Below are 18,493 nucleotides of genomic sequence, written 5' to 3'. Positions count from 1 at the left end.
TTGGTTAGGTACTAGGCAAAATGAAGACTTGGTCTTAGTGGAGGTAAGCAGGAGTTTAAAATTGTTGCTTCTTGTAGACTGTTGTAATTTAACATGAGAATCAAAACTGGTAGAATATAGATCAGCAAATCCTGGGATTATTCAGTCATCTGAAATCTGGTGTAGTTCTACAGAAGTTTTAGGTGTTGTTATCATAGAATCATAGAACGGTAGAGGTTGGAAAGGACCTTTAGAGATCATCTAGTCCAACCCCCCTGCAGAAGCAGGGCCACCTAGATCAGGTCGCATAGGAATGTGTCCAGGCAGGACAGACCTCCAAGGAATGAGACTCTACAACCTCCCTGGACAGCCTGTGCCAGGGCTCTGTCACCCTCACAGTAAAACAGTATTTTCTTATGTTTAAATGGAACTTTTTGTGTTCCAGCTTCATCCCATTACCCCTTGTGCTGTTGCTAGCTACAATAGAAAGCCCCAACCTGCTGACATCCACCATTTATATTCTTATAAATATTAATAAGATCCCCCCTCAGTCTCCTCTTCTCCAGACTAAACAGCCCCAGTTCCTGCAGCCTTTCCTCATAAGGAAGATGTTCCAGTCCCCTGATCATCTTGGTGGCCCTGTGCTGGATTCTCTCCAGAAGTTCTCTGTCCCTCTTGAGCTGAGGAGCCCAGAACTGGACACAGGACTCCAGATGAGGCCTCATCAGGGCAGAGTAGACGGGGAGCAGAACCTCCCTCGACCTGCTGGCCACATTCTTCTTGATGCATCCCAGGATGCCATTGGCCTTCTTGGCCATGAGGGCACATTGCTGGCTCAGGTTTAGTTTATTGTCGACCAGGACTCTCAAGTGTCTCTCTGCAGAGCTGCTCTCTAGCATGTCAATCCCCAGCCTATACTGGTGCATGAGGTTGTTCCTCTCCAGATGCAGGACTCTGCACTGGCCCTTGTTGAACCTCATGAGGTTCCTCTCTGCCCAACTCTCAAGCCAGTCGAGATCCCACTGAATGGCAGCACAGCCTTCTGGGGAATCAGCCAGTCCTCCCAGTTTGATGTCATCAGAAAACCTGCTGAGGGCACACTCTGTCCCCTCATCCAGGTCATTGATGAAGATGTTGAACAAGACTGGCCACAGAACCAATCCCTGTGGAACTCCACTGGCCACAAGTCTCCAACTCGATTCTGTGCTGTTGATCACCACCCTCTGGGCTCTGTCATTCAGCCAGCTCTTGATCCACCTCACTGTCCACTCATCCAAGCCACACTGCCTGAGCTTTCTGATGAAGATGTTGTGGGAGACAGTGTCAAAAGCCTTGGCTGAAGTCAAGGTAGATGACATCCGCTGTTCTCCCCTCATCTAGCCAACCAGTTATGTACTCATACAAGGCTATCAGGTTGGCCAAACAGGATTTCCCCTTGGTGAATCCATGTTGACTTCCTCTGATAACCATCTTTTCCTTCATATGTTTAGTAACAACATTTAGGATGAGTTGTTCCATCACCTTTCCAGGGATGGAGGTGAGGTATCATATACATGATGTATGTAGGCAGTCTGAAATAGTTGCAGACCTTGTTCAGGTTAGGAGAGGCATCCACATGTGACCGACTTCCTGCACTGACTGCGTCCGTACTGCAGATTGCCGATGTCACCTGTGCCACGCGCAGCAGTGCTGGGAACACTAATGTGTCTACTGCTGTCTACAGGTTCTTTAATGTGGGTTTTGCTTGTCTGAATTGTTTGCACAGCATGCAGATGATGTTGGCTCCTGAGGCACTGTAAATAAACCAGATGAATTCTTGTGGCATGGCTTGACTCATAGGAAACTAGAGCTAGCTTTGTGTAGTATTGCATATAAAATACTGTTGGACCTTTCTTCTCTGTTGCTTACCCTCCTGAACAGCTGCTGCTCACAGCAGATGGACTTTCTTAGCACTGACTGATAATGCCTTCCAGAAAGTTATGAAATTCCTATCAGTGCTTCTCCAATTAATATGGTGGCAGTTTATGCTAACTCAATTGTGTAGTTCATGTTTTATTCATTAGCAGAAGGGGATTTTCTTTGGTCATGGCTCAAGTGCCTAGGATGCTATATCTTTCTTGAGAGTGGCTGAACATCCTTGCTTCCCAGTGTTGTATGTAGCAAACCCAAGTGCTGTACAGATAATAGTTTTATCTTCCAAGATAGTAGTTTTATTCTTCAACAGCTTCCATGCCCCTTGAGTGTCTCTTCAGCACCAGTTCATTTTTCATTACAGTCAGCACAGGTTTACTGTTCTCTTCTGCATTTTGCATTTGCCAAAATGAGTGTTGTGTTGTGCTTTTTGCTTCATACCAAATGTTGTGAACAGAAGTTGGAATAATGTTGGGTAAATCCTCCTATTAACTCTGAATTTTCAGACTCCCATATATGTTTACTTAGTCACCAGTACTGTTCAGTGGGAGGACTGGGCTATTGTGTGTCCATATCCTGTTTAAGAGGTTCACATGGGAGATACTGTCTTGTGCATTTTCTTTCCAGAACAGAGTGCAGAGGTTCCTGCTTGTAGAAACAAAGTCTGGTTTTTATGAGTGAAGTAGGTATGTGTGTCTGTAGATTCATTGTGTATACCAGGAATTTTAGCTGCTGTAATCAGTTCAGTGGGAGAGGTTGGTTTTGTCTGTGCACCCTGTCCCTGGCAGGTGCAAAGCTCTCACACAGACAGTGCTGTCATTGGAGAGAGGATGAGTGCTGCTGGATCTCCTAGGTATGATGGGGATGGTGGACATAATTGTCATTTGCTGAAAGGAAGGAGCACTGCCCATTTGGTTCTCTTAAGCAAGTGCTCTCAGTGGAGACAAATGACCATGTGCTCCTGTTACACTTAAAAACCTAGGTAAAGAACTTGGGAAGCTTGTGTTCACTGGTGAAAAGATAGCAAATGTGTAATGCATACTTGGAAAATAGAGAACTCGTAAACAGCATACATTGCTGTGTCTGTGCAGTGGGTTCTCAAAATGAGGTGAAAGGAAGCCAGAAGAAACATTTTGATGAAGCAGCACTCAGCTGCTACAGGAGAGGAGGAGGAAAGAAATGTGTCTCTCATCTTAATGCTTGGTTCCACGTTGACAGTGGTTTTAACAGCAGATTGACAGTGGCCATATTCTGTTCTCCTAAGGTGTTTCCTCCCTGCTCACACGTCCTACACAGCACAGCAGAGTTAAACCAATAACTTCCCTGCCTGACTGCTACTTATCAGCATAGTCAGGTTCTGCAGCCATGACTCACAACCACAGTTCTTCTGGTGGTGTGGAGGGATGCTAAACGCCCATTGGAGTGTACCTGGATGTTGGATACTCAAAAGTCTTGAGATACGCAGAATCCCCTGAGTTTCTGACAACTGCTCGTTTCTCACGGAAGTCACAGGAATACCAGTCAAAATCTTGTGATCTTTTTTCCGATCTGCTCAGTGTAGTTTTTGCTTATACCAGCTTTCTGGAAATTCAAATACTGTCCCTGTCTTGCTTTAGAAAGAGATTAATTAAGACTGGATTCTGCTCTTACTACCTTCTTGTTATTTTGGCAAATAAAATTCAGAGCTCAGGTTTTTCTCTGACTGGTCAAGTTCATCAAGCAGCATGATTAATCATTTCTCGTGACAACTTCTGGTAATTATAGTTTTATTAAAGTCCAAAAATAAACAATACAATCTTCTCATTTGCCTTGCATAACACAGCTTGTACAATTTCTCCCAATAATTATCCAATAATAATAATTACTCAGTAGCTTGTTATGGAGATCTTAGTAAACTTCCACTGGTGTTTTACTGCATTCTGTCAGTACAGCTATGGTAAAATGTATGGCTCTTTAGTTTATTTGAAGAGACAGAAAATAGAGGACCTGAATTAATTATTTCACTTAACAAGATTAATGGAAGGAAATGTGGCATGCTCCTTTGTGTAATCAGTTATTTATAGGATTTCTTCAAGTGAAATACGCCTTGCTATCAGATTACCAGAGGCTATTCACTTTGGCACAAAGCTACTAAACAGAATGATGTTTGTATAAGTTCTTCAGTTTGTTGCTTTGCTCCAAAAAGAAATAAACAAGAGGAGGAGGAAGAGAAATATGTGTGCTGTAACATTAATCCTTTTTCTTTTAACTACTCCTTGTCTGCAGTGTTTTTTGCAGTATGTGCTGGTGTTGAGGATATATTTTACTTCATAGAATGTCTTCTTAATAGGCTGGCAAAACCAATGCTTGGTTTTGGCCACATGCTTTCTTCTCAAGATGTTTCCTGTTTCAACTAGTGAAGAAAGACTGTTTCTTGCTTTGGTTGTCTTCCAATTAAGGGAGTGCTATAACAAAAAGGAAGCAAAAAAGTTGCTTGGACACTATTCCTAAAGAACCTGAAAAGTATTTGAAAGTGTCTTTAGAAATTAAAATATGTATAACAGAACATATGAACTCATTTTGTTTGTCACTGAAATGCACCAAGACAGTGAAATACAGCAGCTGTTTCAAAAGTCACAGCTGACCTATACAAATATTGAAGCTAGAAAGTGAAAACAAATTATGTGTATGTGTGTGTGAGAAAGATGCAATTAGATAAACGTATTTTAAACATCTATTTTTCAGATTGATGTGTTTACGGTCTCCTGTGAAAGTTGCCTTGAGTTTTTTAAGCAGTCTTCAAGTTAAGGAGCAGTGTTTCCCAAGAACCAGAATTCACTTAGCATTGGTGCAATGTTATCTTAGAGTGAAGACAAGTTATAGAGAGAAGTAAATAAAATAAATGAGGATCACATGTTAGTAAAACACAGGCCTTACCACCTAAGAAAGAATAGCTGTAGCTGGTAGGTATTAATATCTATTTTAGAAGTCTCTGTGAGAAGTAAAACCAAAGCCTGGAAAGCTCTCAGTGGATCCAGAAGGGGATGGAGAGATGAGCTGTATGTGTGCACATGTGCTTCATTTTAAATTGCTTTAGCAAACTTTGAAATATATTTTTACAAACAACATTAGAAAAACAAAATGATGGAAGTGTTTTTCCAGCCAGAAACTTCTTAAATGTATATATTCAAATGTATGCTGCCTTAACCTGCAGGAAGTATAGACCGTACTTCAGTGAAGTATTTAAGTATGTGGAATAGTTCTGTACTTGTCCTGGCTTCAGTCCTGTTACTTTTTTTCCTTAAATTTGGAGACATGCTTAAATCTCCTGGTGAGCTGGAGTCATGCTGCCAGCCTGGCCAGAGTTGCTTCTGTCCTGTTTTTAGCCACAGAGTATGGTGGTGGCAGTGGTGCCGAGCACTTGTAGAAGGTCTGCTACCATTTGGCACCTGCCTTTTGCAGGGACCACAGCAACAGCAGAGCAGGTTAGCTCAGACTTTAACACTTCTTTCAGTTTAAAACTAGAGATTGAAGGAGCGAGTCCTCACTTGATGGAGTTAAGTTAAACCACAATTCACAAGCTGTTCAGTGGCCTTCTCAAAAATGTGAATGTGTGGGCATGCTCTACAGATAGTCCTGTTATGAAATTTGTTAAACACCTTAGCAAAATACTGTCCTTCAAGATGTCTCCTGCCAAAGGGCTATCACAGGAAATGCTTTCTGTGGCTGTAGCCCTTCTGATAACACATCCAATGAACCAACAACATGTGGCCAGAGAAACAGACTGTGTATATAGTGAAAGGAAAGACAAAAAACCAAAACAAAACCCCCAAATAAGCTGCAGTATTTATATGTCAGCCAGTGCTTTTGAGTTTTTCCAGACATTACAGAGATAACAATCTTGGAAAAAGCACTATTTCACTTCTTCCTTCTTGACCCTGACTGATGATTGCAAAATTCTTCATAAAATGTAGATATTATTGCAGGATTCAAAGACACCCATTGGCCACTTTTCTCTCTCGTATTGTTTTTTACAGTGGCCTTTTAATACTGCATCTTCAAATGTTTAGAAAAGAAGAATAGCAGGCTGACTAGCTAAATGTACCATGAGAACAAATAACTTGCATGAGGTGTTAAGTAGTCAAAATATTTTCTGTTTGCAACTTATGTGAGGTTCAGATGGTGGTGACTTTCCCAGGACCAAATCTGATAAAAGTGGAGAGGATAAATACAAATGGATTTGTTTTTTCTCTAGATATTCAATCACGTTAAGTGCAGAGAAGCCAAAAATCTTTATAGCACAGCTACATATTTATAAAACACATTTGTGGTGGGTTTGTGTGGAGATGGTTTTTGTTTGGTAACAGGGGGAGGGGGCCACTGTAAGCAGTTATCAGAATTTCCCCTGGCTCTGAGGTGGACCCACCTCCAGCCAGACTGGGCCACTCTGGTGCCTCTGCCATCACTGTTCAAGAGCAGAAATTTGTAGTGTGTAGGAGCTGTGGCCACAGTGGGGTGAAGGAGGCAGTGGGGGCTGAAGCCTGGCATGGCCACTTTCTCCCTTCTGGTGAGGGTTGGGGCATGGACCCCCCTTCCTTGTTTGACTGGGACTGTAAGTGGCGAGTGAGCCCTCCCTGTCCTTGGGTTTTTTCCAAAGGTCCTCAGTATTTTTTTTCTTCCCCCTCCTGTCAGGAGGGAGAGGAGTGAGTGAGGGGGAGGCTGCTAGTGGTTCTTTGTTCCTGGCTGGGCCTAAACCACAACAGTAATGTTTTGCTTTGGTTTGCTTCTGAGACTCACATAGCACTGTAGTGGATGAGTGAAAGCAGAAGTGGAAGCTGAATACCTGTTGCAGTTGGAAGGGAAGTAACAGATGGAGCAAAAGGAAAATCTCTAGTTTTTCTAGTCAATGTTTTCTCTTTGCCATCTAATCAGTATGATGGGATGTCTTCCCACCAGTGTCTCTGCAGGTTGTAGAAAATACAATAGTTACATCAAAGATCACACTTTATTGTAGTTCTATCAGTATTGTTTACTTTCCACTCTATTTTTCAGATACATATTTTCACTTTCTGGTCCTTGAAGCAGATTGGCTTAACATTTCTGCACCACAATGGTATAAAAGAATAAATGCCTAGCTTCACTGGAGGTGGCTGAGCCACACCGAAATGTGTCAGCAGAGGTCCCAACCTGTTCTGTGCATGCAAACATGCCAGTCTGTTAGGAAACAAACACAAACCTCCTCTCTTAAAACATCAGTTAAAATTTAATGGAAAATTTCTAGATGATGTAAAGTACAATAGAAAAGTCATAGCTCTGCATGCTGTTAAAAATGGGATTTGCCATTTTCCTGATTTGCTGTGGTACCAGCAAGGCTGCTTTGTCATCTTCAAAATGGGTGCTTTCAAAATCTGAGAGATCTGAAATTGTTGTGCAGATGTGACTGATGAAAGGCCTGCCTGTTGCAAATACTAATTGAATAGTCTGCTTAACAGTATGTGTGAAGCATTTTATAACCACTGAACTAGGTGTTGAGTTTTGAAGAGGGCCAGCAAGCGAACTGCACAGGCTTGCCCCAGCAGCCTTCTCTGTTTCCTTGCTCACATCCTCCCAGCCACCTCTGAGTTCATTATCTGCCAAGGGAGAAGAGTGTGTTAACAGTGATAGAAAATGCTCACTTAGGACAATCAAGAGATGTCAATATCTTCTTTCACTTGAGTCCTTAAGGAAGGGCTTAAACCTGATGTAGTGCATTACTTTTTACATTTCAAGGTCTGAATGAACTCTGTAAGTGTCCTGTAATGTTGTTAAAGTTACATCTTTCTATCTGAAGAAGCAGTGGTTGCTGAAAGTACCTCCATTGTGGAGTTTCTGGAGCACTGCTGGGTTCTTACCTAGTTTAGCAGAAATGTTGAAGATATGGAAAATAATTATTTTAATAAAAAATTAATTTTCCAGAAAGTAAATGTATTATTTTAAGAATAAGAAGTTTGTTATATCTAATACAAAGATGTAACAATAAGATCGTTTCCCTGGATGCTAAGGTATTAGTGCACATCTCTTGAGATTCTCTAAGATGGGGAGAGAAATGAAAATGCTGAAAATAGAAGGCGTCAAAATAGTGGATTTATAAACCAAAATCAACAATTGTAAGACTGAAAATGTGAATGCAAATATGGAACTGCTTTTATAAAGCAGAAACTCAGGCCTCTAGAGATAAAGTTTGGGAAATGAGTGCAACATCCATCTGTAGTCATTCTAGAGTAGTTAGCAGAATGTTAAGAGCCAAAAGAAATACATGCTGTTTTGTAAGTATATTATACTCAGTTGTATGAATTTTAGAAAAAGTAACCTCATGAAAAATGGTTATTAATTGTATAGAGCACTTTGAAGGGCTGAAAAAGCATCATGAGGAGCTGATGTTCAGGAATAATAGTGTTTTAAACACTATTCTAAAACGTTCTATGCAGCTTTTTCTGACAAGACAACATTACATGGGAAGGCATTGGTTTGGTTTTCTTTTTTTTTTTTTTTCTGAACTTCTACTTTCTCCCCTATTAAGTTGAGATTTTTGAGTAAGAAATGAGAAAAATGTCTTAAATCTGGTTTATAAACTTATTTGATTTGAGTACAAGTAACGAATTAGTCCTGTGCTTGTTTTGAGACAAAAATGTGTAAGCTAGCTTTCATTCAGTGTGTTCTGAGGAGAATGACATTCCTCAAGTGTCAGGCTCACTTGGTTGCAGTGTCACACCTGAGAAGAGATCTTTTTGTCCCCCAAGTAAGAGCCCTAATGAAGGCCTCGAGGGCCCGCTGGCAGTGCACGTGGCGTTGCCTGCAGAGCAGAAGGTGCCTCAAGGAGCATGAGAATCTTCTCTTCAGTTTTGGACCATCTGAGATATTCAGCCTTGAACTTCAGAGTATAAGTGTATAAAAGACTATGCTCTAGGTCATGCAGGTCAGCATAAAGAGTGAACTGCATCTGGGGAAGGGTAGCAGGTTATTAATAGCTGCCTGCTGAGCCTAGTCTTCTGCTATTTTCTGAAGCAGCAGATGCTGGGACTGACAATAGATGGACCTTGAGTCCCATGCAGTACTGAAAGCCTTGGCTACACTCATTAGCTAAAATCCATTAGCAGATCATAAGATCATCATAGATATATTTTCAACCTGCTTCTGCCATTGAATTGGGAGATACTGAGCCAGGCATTACCACATGAAGGAACAGGATGGCTGGCAAGTGAGTGAGTTCTTCTCCCAAGTCCTCTTTTCTTTCTTCCTTTGTTTCCCTCCCCTTTTTTTTTTTTCATAAACATGTACCTATCTGCTGTTCAGCTTCACCTCATATAAGTAAATATATACTAGTTTTCAAAGGCCGGCTTTGCAGCATCTGTAGTTTTCAGTGAGTGGCTGATATCCATGCTATGCAAAAATAGTAGAAACAAGAAAAACTTAGCCACCTTTCTCTTGTATAGCTTTGTGGGTATTTTTAACATTACTGGATGTCTGAAGACATCCGAGTTGCATCATCTGCGTTACAATTGAGATTTTAAATGGATAATCAACAGCACAGACGTACAGAGGTTTTTAACCTCAGAAGACTGATGTTAGAATCGCGTATACAGTGTTGGCAGACAGCTCCCTTCTGCTCTGGAATAGAAGGGAGGCAGCTATATGAAATGCTAATAATCTCACTGTAGTTTTGAACAGACTAGACTTGAGAGCCTTGAGTATTTTTCCTTTTTGCTTTTAACTGCAATTTTGTTATTGTATTGCTGCCCCCATCTCTGCTAAATATGGCTTTTGAAATGTAAATCATATCATGTTCTCAGAGATGCATATGACACCCTCAGCACTGTTCCTCTTTGCACTTCAAAGAGCTGTGTGGTCACACTTTGCATCTCAGCAAAATCGCAATATTTGCCTTCTGAAGATCTCCTTTAATGTGTACAATCAATCCTTGATAATGTGTTTTGGGTTTTTGTTCCCTGGAGTCTGTTAATTTTAATGTTGCTACAGGTCATCAGGAAACATAATCTCTTCTTTTTTAATTTCTCAGTAAGCGTGCCTGAGGGGAGAGGAACACAAGAGAAGAGAGACAATTGAACATCACCATTGGCCGAGACCTGAAAAAATGGTGCTGGATGAACAGAGGATTAGAACTTAATTGTAAAAGGGAAATACAGTCTTGGCAGGCAATTTGCTTCATTTCCACATTCATCATGGCCCAGATCCTCTGGCTGGCTGGTTGATGGGACTGTCCAACGCTTTCTACTAGGATTCACTGCAGATCCCCTCTGCCTACAGATAGAAAGACCTGGGATCAGGTAGGAACTGGATGATGCCAAATACAGGAATGGAAAGAGAAATGGACTCAGACGAGCTAAGATGGAAGTGACTTGACAGCTCCAAGCTCAGCAGTTGTCTCCAATAAGGACAGGTTAAGACGGGAATTTCAAGTTTCACTGGGAGAGCAGTATGCAGGAAGCTGGTTTTCAGGCCACAAATGCTTTCACAGGTAAGGACTTATGTTCTAGTTCAGCTCATAGTTTTGGGACAGTTTACCGGAGTTTACAACATAAATTGAATAGGTCCTGGCTGTTATTAGTGCCTTCGTAGTACTTTCAGTTTAAGTAATACTTTTAAACAGTTCACTTGAGGAACGGTTCAATACTTGTATTAACAGTGAGTAACACAGTTACCCACATTTCAGGCCCTCTGAAATGGATGGCCACAAGCCTTGGGGAAGGTGTGTCTCAGCTTTCCTTGTTAAAGTACTCATTAACAGCTTAACAAAAAGTGGCCTCCTGGGTCATATAAAATGTAATCTCTTAAGTTGCTCTTATGTTCCACACGGGAGTTTGGAGAGGGCACAGGGTGGGTATGGTTCATACCAAGAGGCTTCTTGGGAACACAGCAGTGTAAAGCTTGAGCTCATCAGCCAGAGCACATCTCTAGGCAGAACTTGCCAGGTAACTTCTGATTTTACTGCCTTCTGCCCTGCATATACTGGAATGCTGAAACTGGCAAAAACAGAGGGTTTAAATGGTTAACCGTTTCACTCCAGTCCAATGCATTTCCCTGTAGATACCCTGAAAATAATGTAATGAGATAGAGAATGCCAAAGTGGTGGGTCTCTCTGAAGAAAGCTCCCTCTAGTGTAAAGTCTGCTGGAGTTCATTCAGGGCTTTCCTGTCTGGATGTGTTTCTGATTTGAGAGGTGGGAGAAGAAAATGGGGATCAGAAGATGCTGCTGTTTTGTTTCCATATCTGTTGGCCAGCGAGAAATGGGTAGAAAACCAACTGAATATTCCTTTTGCTTTAATATATCTAGATAATGTATTAGTACCACAGTGAAAGTTGGTGATGTGTGAGATGCTTATTTTTCCAATTTAAATTTTTTGCCTTCAGAAGAAGTTTACTGGATTGTGGGTTGTATGTACGGAAAGAGCATTTACTGTCTTGGGCTGCTTTATACCCTGGGCTGCCTGCTGTTCTAGGAGCTCTTCCCAGGAAGGAGAAGCAAGACTCTTCATTTCCCCATGGGAAAGCTCCTACTTTGTCCTTTCCCAAAGCAGATCTACGCTGATCTCCTCAGAGGCTAGTCTCACCCTTCCGGATGCAGTGGGGTGGCAGCTTCGTGTCCAGCTGCCCACACCAGCACTTTGATTTGGAGTGGTAGTACAGTTCTGAACTGTCTCTGTTGCCTCACATCATCTGTGATTTACAACAGTTTCCGTGCTTGTCAGCAAAACATGTCTTGAAGGAGAGGAAACAGGAGGCTTTGCTCCACATGTTCTCCAGCACTGATGAGAGATGTGAAGTGTGCAACCACCACAGGGCCCTCCTGCCTCTGCCTGGCTAGCAGCACACTCCCATAGCTCCCTACTGCCATTCTTGTCCTGTCTGTGCATATTCCTCCTCCCTGCTCTCTCCAAGGTCTCAGCTCATTTCCAGGAGTTTTTGCCACTCCTTTGCTCCCCACTGAAATTCCTCATGTGTGGATTTCTGTTCTCTTTCTTACCCATCCTGCCTTCTGTGTCTCTCTCCTTTACTGAAAACCTTATTACCTTTAGCACCCTTGAATTATTATATTATTTGCTTTCTAGCTTTACACTCTTCTGCCACATCATCTGCTACTCTTTAGCTCCCAGAAAGTAGGGGTTGTTGGCACTGTGATCAGGGTGCTTGGGAAGCAAGGTGTCAGAAAGCTGGTAACATGACTGCTGCTGGTGGAAGAGACATGGCAAATAGTGCTGCATACAATCTGGGGAGATGAAACTGGGGTCAGTGAAGGCCCAGGACAACAGTCATATTGTGGGCTCAACCCAGCAGATTCAGACCTATTCTGGAGACTTTAACAGCATAAGGAATTCTTGCAAGGAATTCTTACATTCTTGTGGAGTTGCCCTCAGGTAAAGATGTTAATAAAGATTTAAAAATCTTGGTAGCTGTACTAAAGAATTATTAAACATTAAGTTAGGTTGCACCATATGTTGTGGAGACTTATAAAGGAAACAGGCAGGAGATTGTAAAGGAAACAGATTGTAATAGCATTCCTTTATATAAGGGAAGGCAAGGACTTCAGTTTCTTCCAACTTTTATCAAATTGATATCCATATTTGCTTTTTGAAGATTTTTCTTGCTCCCTGTTACATTTATAAAGCACATTCAGCAGTGAACAGTGGGCAGGTATGTATTTCTTACAGAAATTAATTGGACTGTGTTATACTAATTCAAGAGTTACAATCAAAGTGTAAGAACAAGTGCATATGGTTGCTTGTCTAATCTTTGTTATACTCCTCCTTCTGTTTTACTGGAATGCCAATTTAGCTGTAGGAAAAAGCAGTAGCTGCAGAGTGGCAGAGGGGGCATGGCCACATGCAAAAGGGAACTAATTTGTACAGAAAAAGCTTTGATACCTGAAACCTGTGCAGCGTCAATACTGAATCTAGCCGTATTAAGTGATTGTAGCTATTGCAACAGAGTAATTATTTCAATTTACAACTGAACAGAGTGCTGGCAAAAGAAGCCTGGGAGGATGATGCCTCTATGTAGCTACATTCAGAGTATTTCATAAACCTGTGACCTGGAAAGCCTTACAGTTAAGGCTAGGAGATACTTTGATCCTGTTGTATGCTCATTTTACTGGCACAGATGCCAAAGCGGTACTCTTTTTTGCAGTTGTGTCTTGTTCCAAGAGATACTCATCCTTTTTCATATATTACCAAACAATAGCTTACAGTGACAGCATTTTTACTTTACTAGCTAAATTAGTATTTATTTTTTCACTAGACCATGCAAGAATAATAGGTTCAAGACTACTGAGTGTAGAAAAGGCAATGGAAGGGTACTGCTCCCAAGCTTGATTAAGAAAGAGGCGGCTGAGCCTATGATGTTATAAGGTAATCTGAGTGACAGCAATCATTAAAGAGAAAGCTTATCATTCTGCAGAAGATGAGAAGAGACAACTTGAGAATAAAAGCAACAGTATACAAGAAAGTACACTGCATTCATTTCATAGAACTGATCGGTAACATTTCTTGAGAAACAAAGCTAAGAAGTTCAGAAAGGCTGGCATTTTCAAATGGAACTAACTTAGTTTCAACTCACAACAAAGAGTATTAAAAGCACAAATAAAATGTGTCCCGAGAAAAAATGGCAAGAAGAGACAAAATAGCATGATGTGAAAATTGAGGTCTCATACAGAAAGTGTAAACTAGAGATGTTAACAGAGGTAAGTATAAAAGCATATTAGAAGAATGCAAGGGCCAAATTGAGTAAGCCAAGCCACAAAACAAAGTACAGGTAATAAAGGACTTGGTAACAAGGAAACGTGCTATATTCCCAGTGGTAGTAAAAGGAAGACTGAGTTCTGGACTGCTACCTGAGACGGAACAAACAAAAGTCATGATCTCCTAGTGCAGAGAGGACCATGACAGTTTTTGCATCCTTCTTTGCCAAAAAAGATAACCTGTAATTAGGTGTCAAGAAAAGGAATGCTACTACCCTGAGAGAGTTAAGCATTCCAACTAGAGCAAGAACAGAACTGTTTATAATAACGAGATAGTATAGTAAGTGTTTTAGAACAAGCTGGAGCTTATTGAATTATCTCTGCAACATAGGGTGAAATAGCTGAAGCCATATCAGAGCAGTTAGTGGTTATGCTGGACAAATTTAGAGGACAATCTAGGTTTAAAAAAGCTGCAAAAGAGCGAACACTGCACCTGCATGTAAACTCTCCCGAGTCCTTCTTTTTCCACTTTGGAGTAGATATCTTAAATTCTTGGAGGAGAAAAAAGTTTTAATCAAATAACCAACTGATTTTTTAAATAAACAGCCTGCAGAAAATGATAGAATAAATGAATTCACGTGTTTCTTTCCAGAATGTACCTTGTCAATGGAACCTAATTTTCCCATAAGTAGAGAAATAGTGTATCTTGAGTTGTGGAAGGCTCTTCACCCTTTCATAAACAAGGTGGCAATATGGGCACAAGGTGGGTACACAGTTGCCTGGAAATCTGTTCTCGAAATAATTACTAGTGATTCATAGTCACACTAGAAGGATATGTCAAGTGGGATTCTGCCTTGGATTGCCTGGAAATATTAAATATTTTAATTAATTACTAAGGTGATAGAATCTGCATGCAAAATTTCCAGATGACACCAACCACGGAGAGGATGTAAACCCTCTGAGCACAGGATTAGAATTCAAAATTAGTGTGATATGTTGGAGAACTGATGTAGAATAAATATGATGCAGTTCATCAAGAAGAGGTTCTGAATTGTGGTTGGACAGGAATAATCAGCTGTGCAAATCAAAATGTAGAATAACTGGTGAGGCAGCAGGTCTGCAGAAAACAGATGGGCAGTTGCAAGAGTTCATAAAACGGCTATGAATCAACAATACAATGCCATAAATGTTACAGTAGAATATATGGACAGGATTCTGCATGTAAGACAAGCAAAATGATTTTTCCACTCTACTTGGCATTTGTGTGGCTGGTGTACATATTTCTGCTCTGAGCAGCATTCTTCGGGCCTGTTGAAAGCATCCAGAGAAGAACAAAAAGAAAGGCCAGAGGCCTAGACAACATGACCCTTGGGAACTGAAAAAAATGGTCTTTTTCAGACTGGAGCAGTAATTCTCAAACTTTCTGAAGATGTTTTTCCTACATTCCCACGAAGCAGTGGGGATTTGTGCCAGGCCATGTGTGTGATGCACTGAGCTGCATGGCAAGACGTGGCCATGATTATAGCGATGTGTTAGTGATGGTCACAAGGACCGCCTCTCTTGCACATTTCTGAGATGCCATGAAGTACTACGCTTTCTGCCTGAGCCACTGTCAGTGCTGCATCAGTGCTAGGGTAACGCTGGCAGGGATCCTGGACAGCTAAGGTCCAATTTTTACTTAGCTACTTTCTTAACCACTGTGTATTCTGAGTGCCGGTTTAAGAGAACCGTGTGATTCAGAAATCAGCTCTCCATCATTGGTGACTGTGTGGCACAACGACATCCAGGATGATCAAAGGATAAGGAGAACACCATGGGAGGGATTAAGAATAAGTGTGTGAAGCCTCCTGACCTTGCAAGGTCAATTTGGGTCCACCAGGGTTTTATTAGCTCTGTATCAGCACAAGCTCTGTCAGACCTCAACTGACTTGGAAGCATTCCTGCCCAGTGACCCTCAGTTCTGCTAGAGGGATTATTAGCTCTGGTTCTATGGAAACCAGAATAAATAGTAAGAGGTTGCTCTGTGCAGTGAAGGCCCCTGCCCTTCAGTCTAGCACTGACTTTTCCTGTCACCTTCTGGTCCCATTCTGTCATAGCTTCATATCTCCCACACACCTTTCCCTGTAGAAGTGATGGCACCTTCCAATGTTTCCATAATCCCTTGTAGTCTTATGTCTCAAGGTCATTGTTGCCAAAGCTTGACCTTGGGCCACATCCAGAGAGGCCAAGTTAGACTCCCAAGGAGCAACTCCTCAGCTTGACTGATATTTCCCGAGGCCATGCTTTAGCATAGAAATTGAACTCATCTTGTTAGGAGATCTTTACATTCATAGGAGTGCAGCTCAATCCCCCTGGCACTTAGGATTTCTACTGCATTTCTTGTCATGTGTTTCATGTTTTCCTAACTTCTTGCTGCCTCCTCCCTTGTCAATGTCCAAATCCCCTCTCTGTTCTGAGGCTCCCCCATCCCTCTCTGTTTGAACATCTGGTTTCACTTCTCTTCCAGATTTCCAACCCTTCTGGTAATCTTCCTGCTTTTCACTGCTTTCCTTCACTTTCTCGTTTCTAGATTTCTCCCACTTCCAGATGAACTCATTGCCTCTTAGTTCCACATTTGTCTAAAAGCCTTCTTTTCTAGACTAAAGCCTTCCTCTTCTTAGTCCCTCTTCTGGGGCAGGTATCTGTCTTCACCTCACATCTCTGCTGCAGTGACTTCTGCTGCTTTGTGTGGGCCCTTTCTTTGCAGGAAGGCAGTTTGAGAGCTTGATGCTCAGTTTGTCTCTTCTCTCCACCTCCTGTTTTGCTTAGCTGCTGGTATTAGAGGTAGAGATGTCTCTGGCATGGGACTGGTAGAATAGAGAAGTTCTTTGAAGGGATTACTTGTGAAACCAGGTAAATTGCTCCAGTAGATTGCGTATGCCCCAGTTGGCCATTATTCCTTTAGAGATGGAAGAATGACAACCATTTAAAAGTCTATGGGAATTTCATGTAAAGAGGAAGATAATAGAAACTGTCTTCCAGGTCTGCTGAGAGTAGAACACAGAGCAACAGACAAGCTTACTGTGGTAGAGAGGCTGAGGTTAGACATTAGGAAAATCTTTCTAATGGTGAGGATAGTTAAGAATTGCAGCCTATCGCCTAGGGAGATCACAAAATCTCTGTCACTGAAGGTTTTTAAGAACAAGTTAGACAAATATCTGTCAGGAATGGTTTATGTATAGTTGGTCTTGCCCTGGGGCCGGGGAATGGACTTCATGAGAGCACTTCCAGCCTTGCTTTTCTGTGGTTTTATTATTGCTGGTTCCCTGGATAATAAATATACATGTTTAAAGTTAGTAACCCACCTGCACTATTCTGCCTTTTCAGTGTTTAAGTATATTCTTTTGAGCTCTCCAAATAATTGATAAAGGATAGATTAAGAGTCTTAGGTGTTTAAAGTCTTAACTCTCTTCTTGCTGGAATATTGCTCCATTGCATTCCTTCCAGCCTGGCCTTCTTTTAAGCATCTTATTTTTAGGGAGTGTGACATATGTTTCTATGTCTGTGCAACTTGTATAGAAATATTTTAGTGTTACAGAAATACTGTGTCCATTCCTCTGTTTCACAGTATGCAAGTATTTTAAGAAAAGCTTTTACTGCTCTTAGATAGTGAGCATACTTGAAAGGTAATTGTTAGGAATAAAAAAAAAAATAGGGCAAGCCACAGCAACCACCCTTTGAGGTTTATTATAAAAAAAGCTGTGTGTGATTTACTTACACCAGTTATACATTTGATGCTATCTGCTGCTGAAGATAGCCGCCGCCTTTGGAATTGTAATTAAGGCTCTATATAAAACAGCAAAACAGGTTTGAAACGTTTTCCAATAAGTATTTAATGTAATTCATATTAAAAGCAGTTGAAAACTCATTTATAAATTAATACAGGCCTCCCATGTTGCTGCTGTCATTATTTGTATGATTTTCAATTACAGATAAACATTTCATTTGACAAATACAACTTGAATGTTTAGCAGAGCATTCTTATCCCCCTCTGTTCCACTTGTTTTCATCAGCTCCTTGAAGCTTCTATCACCTTCTTAAAATCTCTGCAGATTTCGCAGTAAATGCATTTTTATTTTATGAATTTTCAAGGTTACTGTGTTGCTTATGGACATCTCTCACTGTCTCTTAGTTCTTAGGAAAAACAGATTGCTTTTTGCAATGCCCCTTGCTCAGCACACTGGTAATAACTGATTACATTCTATTGTTTTCTCTTAGATATTTTATTTAGACTGCACTTTTTGGAGTATAGATAGTATTCTCAGCAAAAATACACGGTTCTTCCATATAACCTTTAGTTTGCTAACTAAATATGCTGCATTCAGTAGCATGCAGCAGAACTGTTTTTAAGTATAGTAATGCATAGCTTGTAAACCTCCTCTTCAGGGTTAAATGCTTTAACAGAATTACAGAAGAGTGAGAAACTGTGAAAATCAATTTGTGGGCATTGGTGCCATGTGAGAGCTTTTGAAAAACCTACTTCTGTTGTCCTTAAGATCGGTGATTAGAACAACAATGCTTTCTACTTTAGGTCACTCTTCAAATTTGTCAGGTCATCTTTTAAGTTTTGATCCCAAACTTTGTGTAGATGAAACATCGTGTTTACTCCCTTCCTTCCTTCCTTCCTTCCTTCCTTCCTTCCTTCCTTCCTTCCTTCCTTCCTTCCTTCCTTCCTTCCTTCCTTCCTTCCACCTCACCTGGAGAAAACAGTTCTTTTCAAACAAGTGGTTGAAGGGCTGTTTAATTTGTAACTGGACAGGCACTGCCATTGCTAATTGGCCTGTGGCACTGCTTATGCAAATACAGGGGCATTTCAGACAGCCCAAGGATGTAATATTTTAAATGCTTCTCCTT

The 18,493-nt window shown here is 41.1% G+C and overlaps 1 protein-coding gene across 2 annotated transcripts in view; it reads left to right on the top strand.

The window, feature by feature from the left end:
• Window positions 1-18,493, top strand: part of LDLRAD4 (low density lipoprotein receptor class A domain containing 4) — a 246,397-nt gene that overhangs the window by 52,751 nt on the left and 175,153 nt on the right. For both annotated transcript variants that reach the window (XM_061996120.1, XM_061996118.1), the window contains exon 2: window positions 9,926-10,384. In XM_061996120.1, the coding sequence (XP_061852104.1) occupies window positions 10,345-10,384 (40 nt within the window). In that variant the 5' untranslated portion in view covers window positions 9,926-10,344. The remainder of the gene's footprint in view (window positions 1-9,925; window positions 10,385-18,493) is intronic.

This window comes from Colius striatus, chromosome 4 (assembly GCF_028858725.1).
Source record: "Colius striatus isolate bColStr4 chromosome 4, bColStr4.1.hap1, whole genome shotgun sequence".
In the NCBI taxonomy this organism is placed as follows: Eukaryota; Metazoa; Chordata; class Aves; order Coliiformes; family Coliidae; genus Colius; species Colius striatus.
Note: the sequence above shows the minus strand (reverse complement) of the source record. Positions and strands in the feature narration are given on the sequence as shown.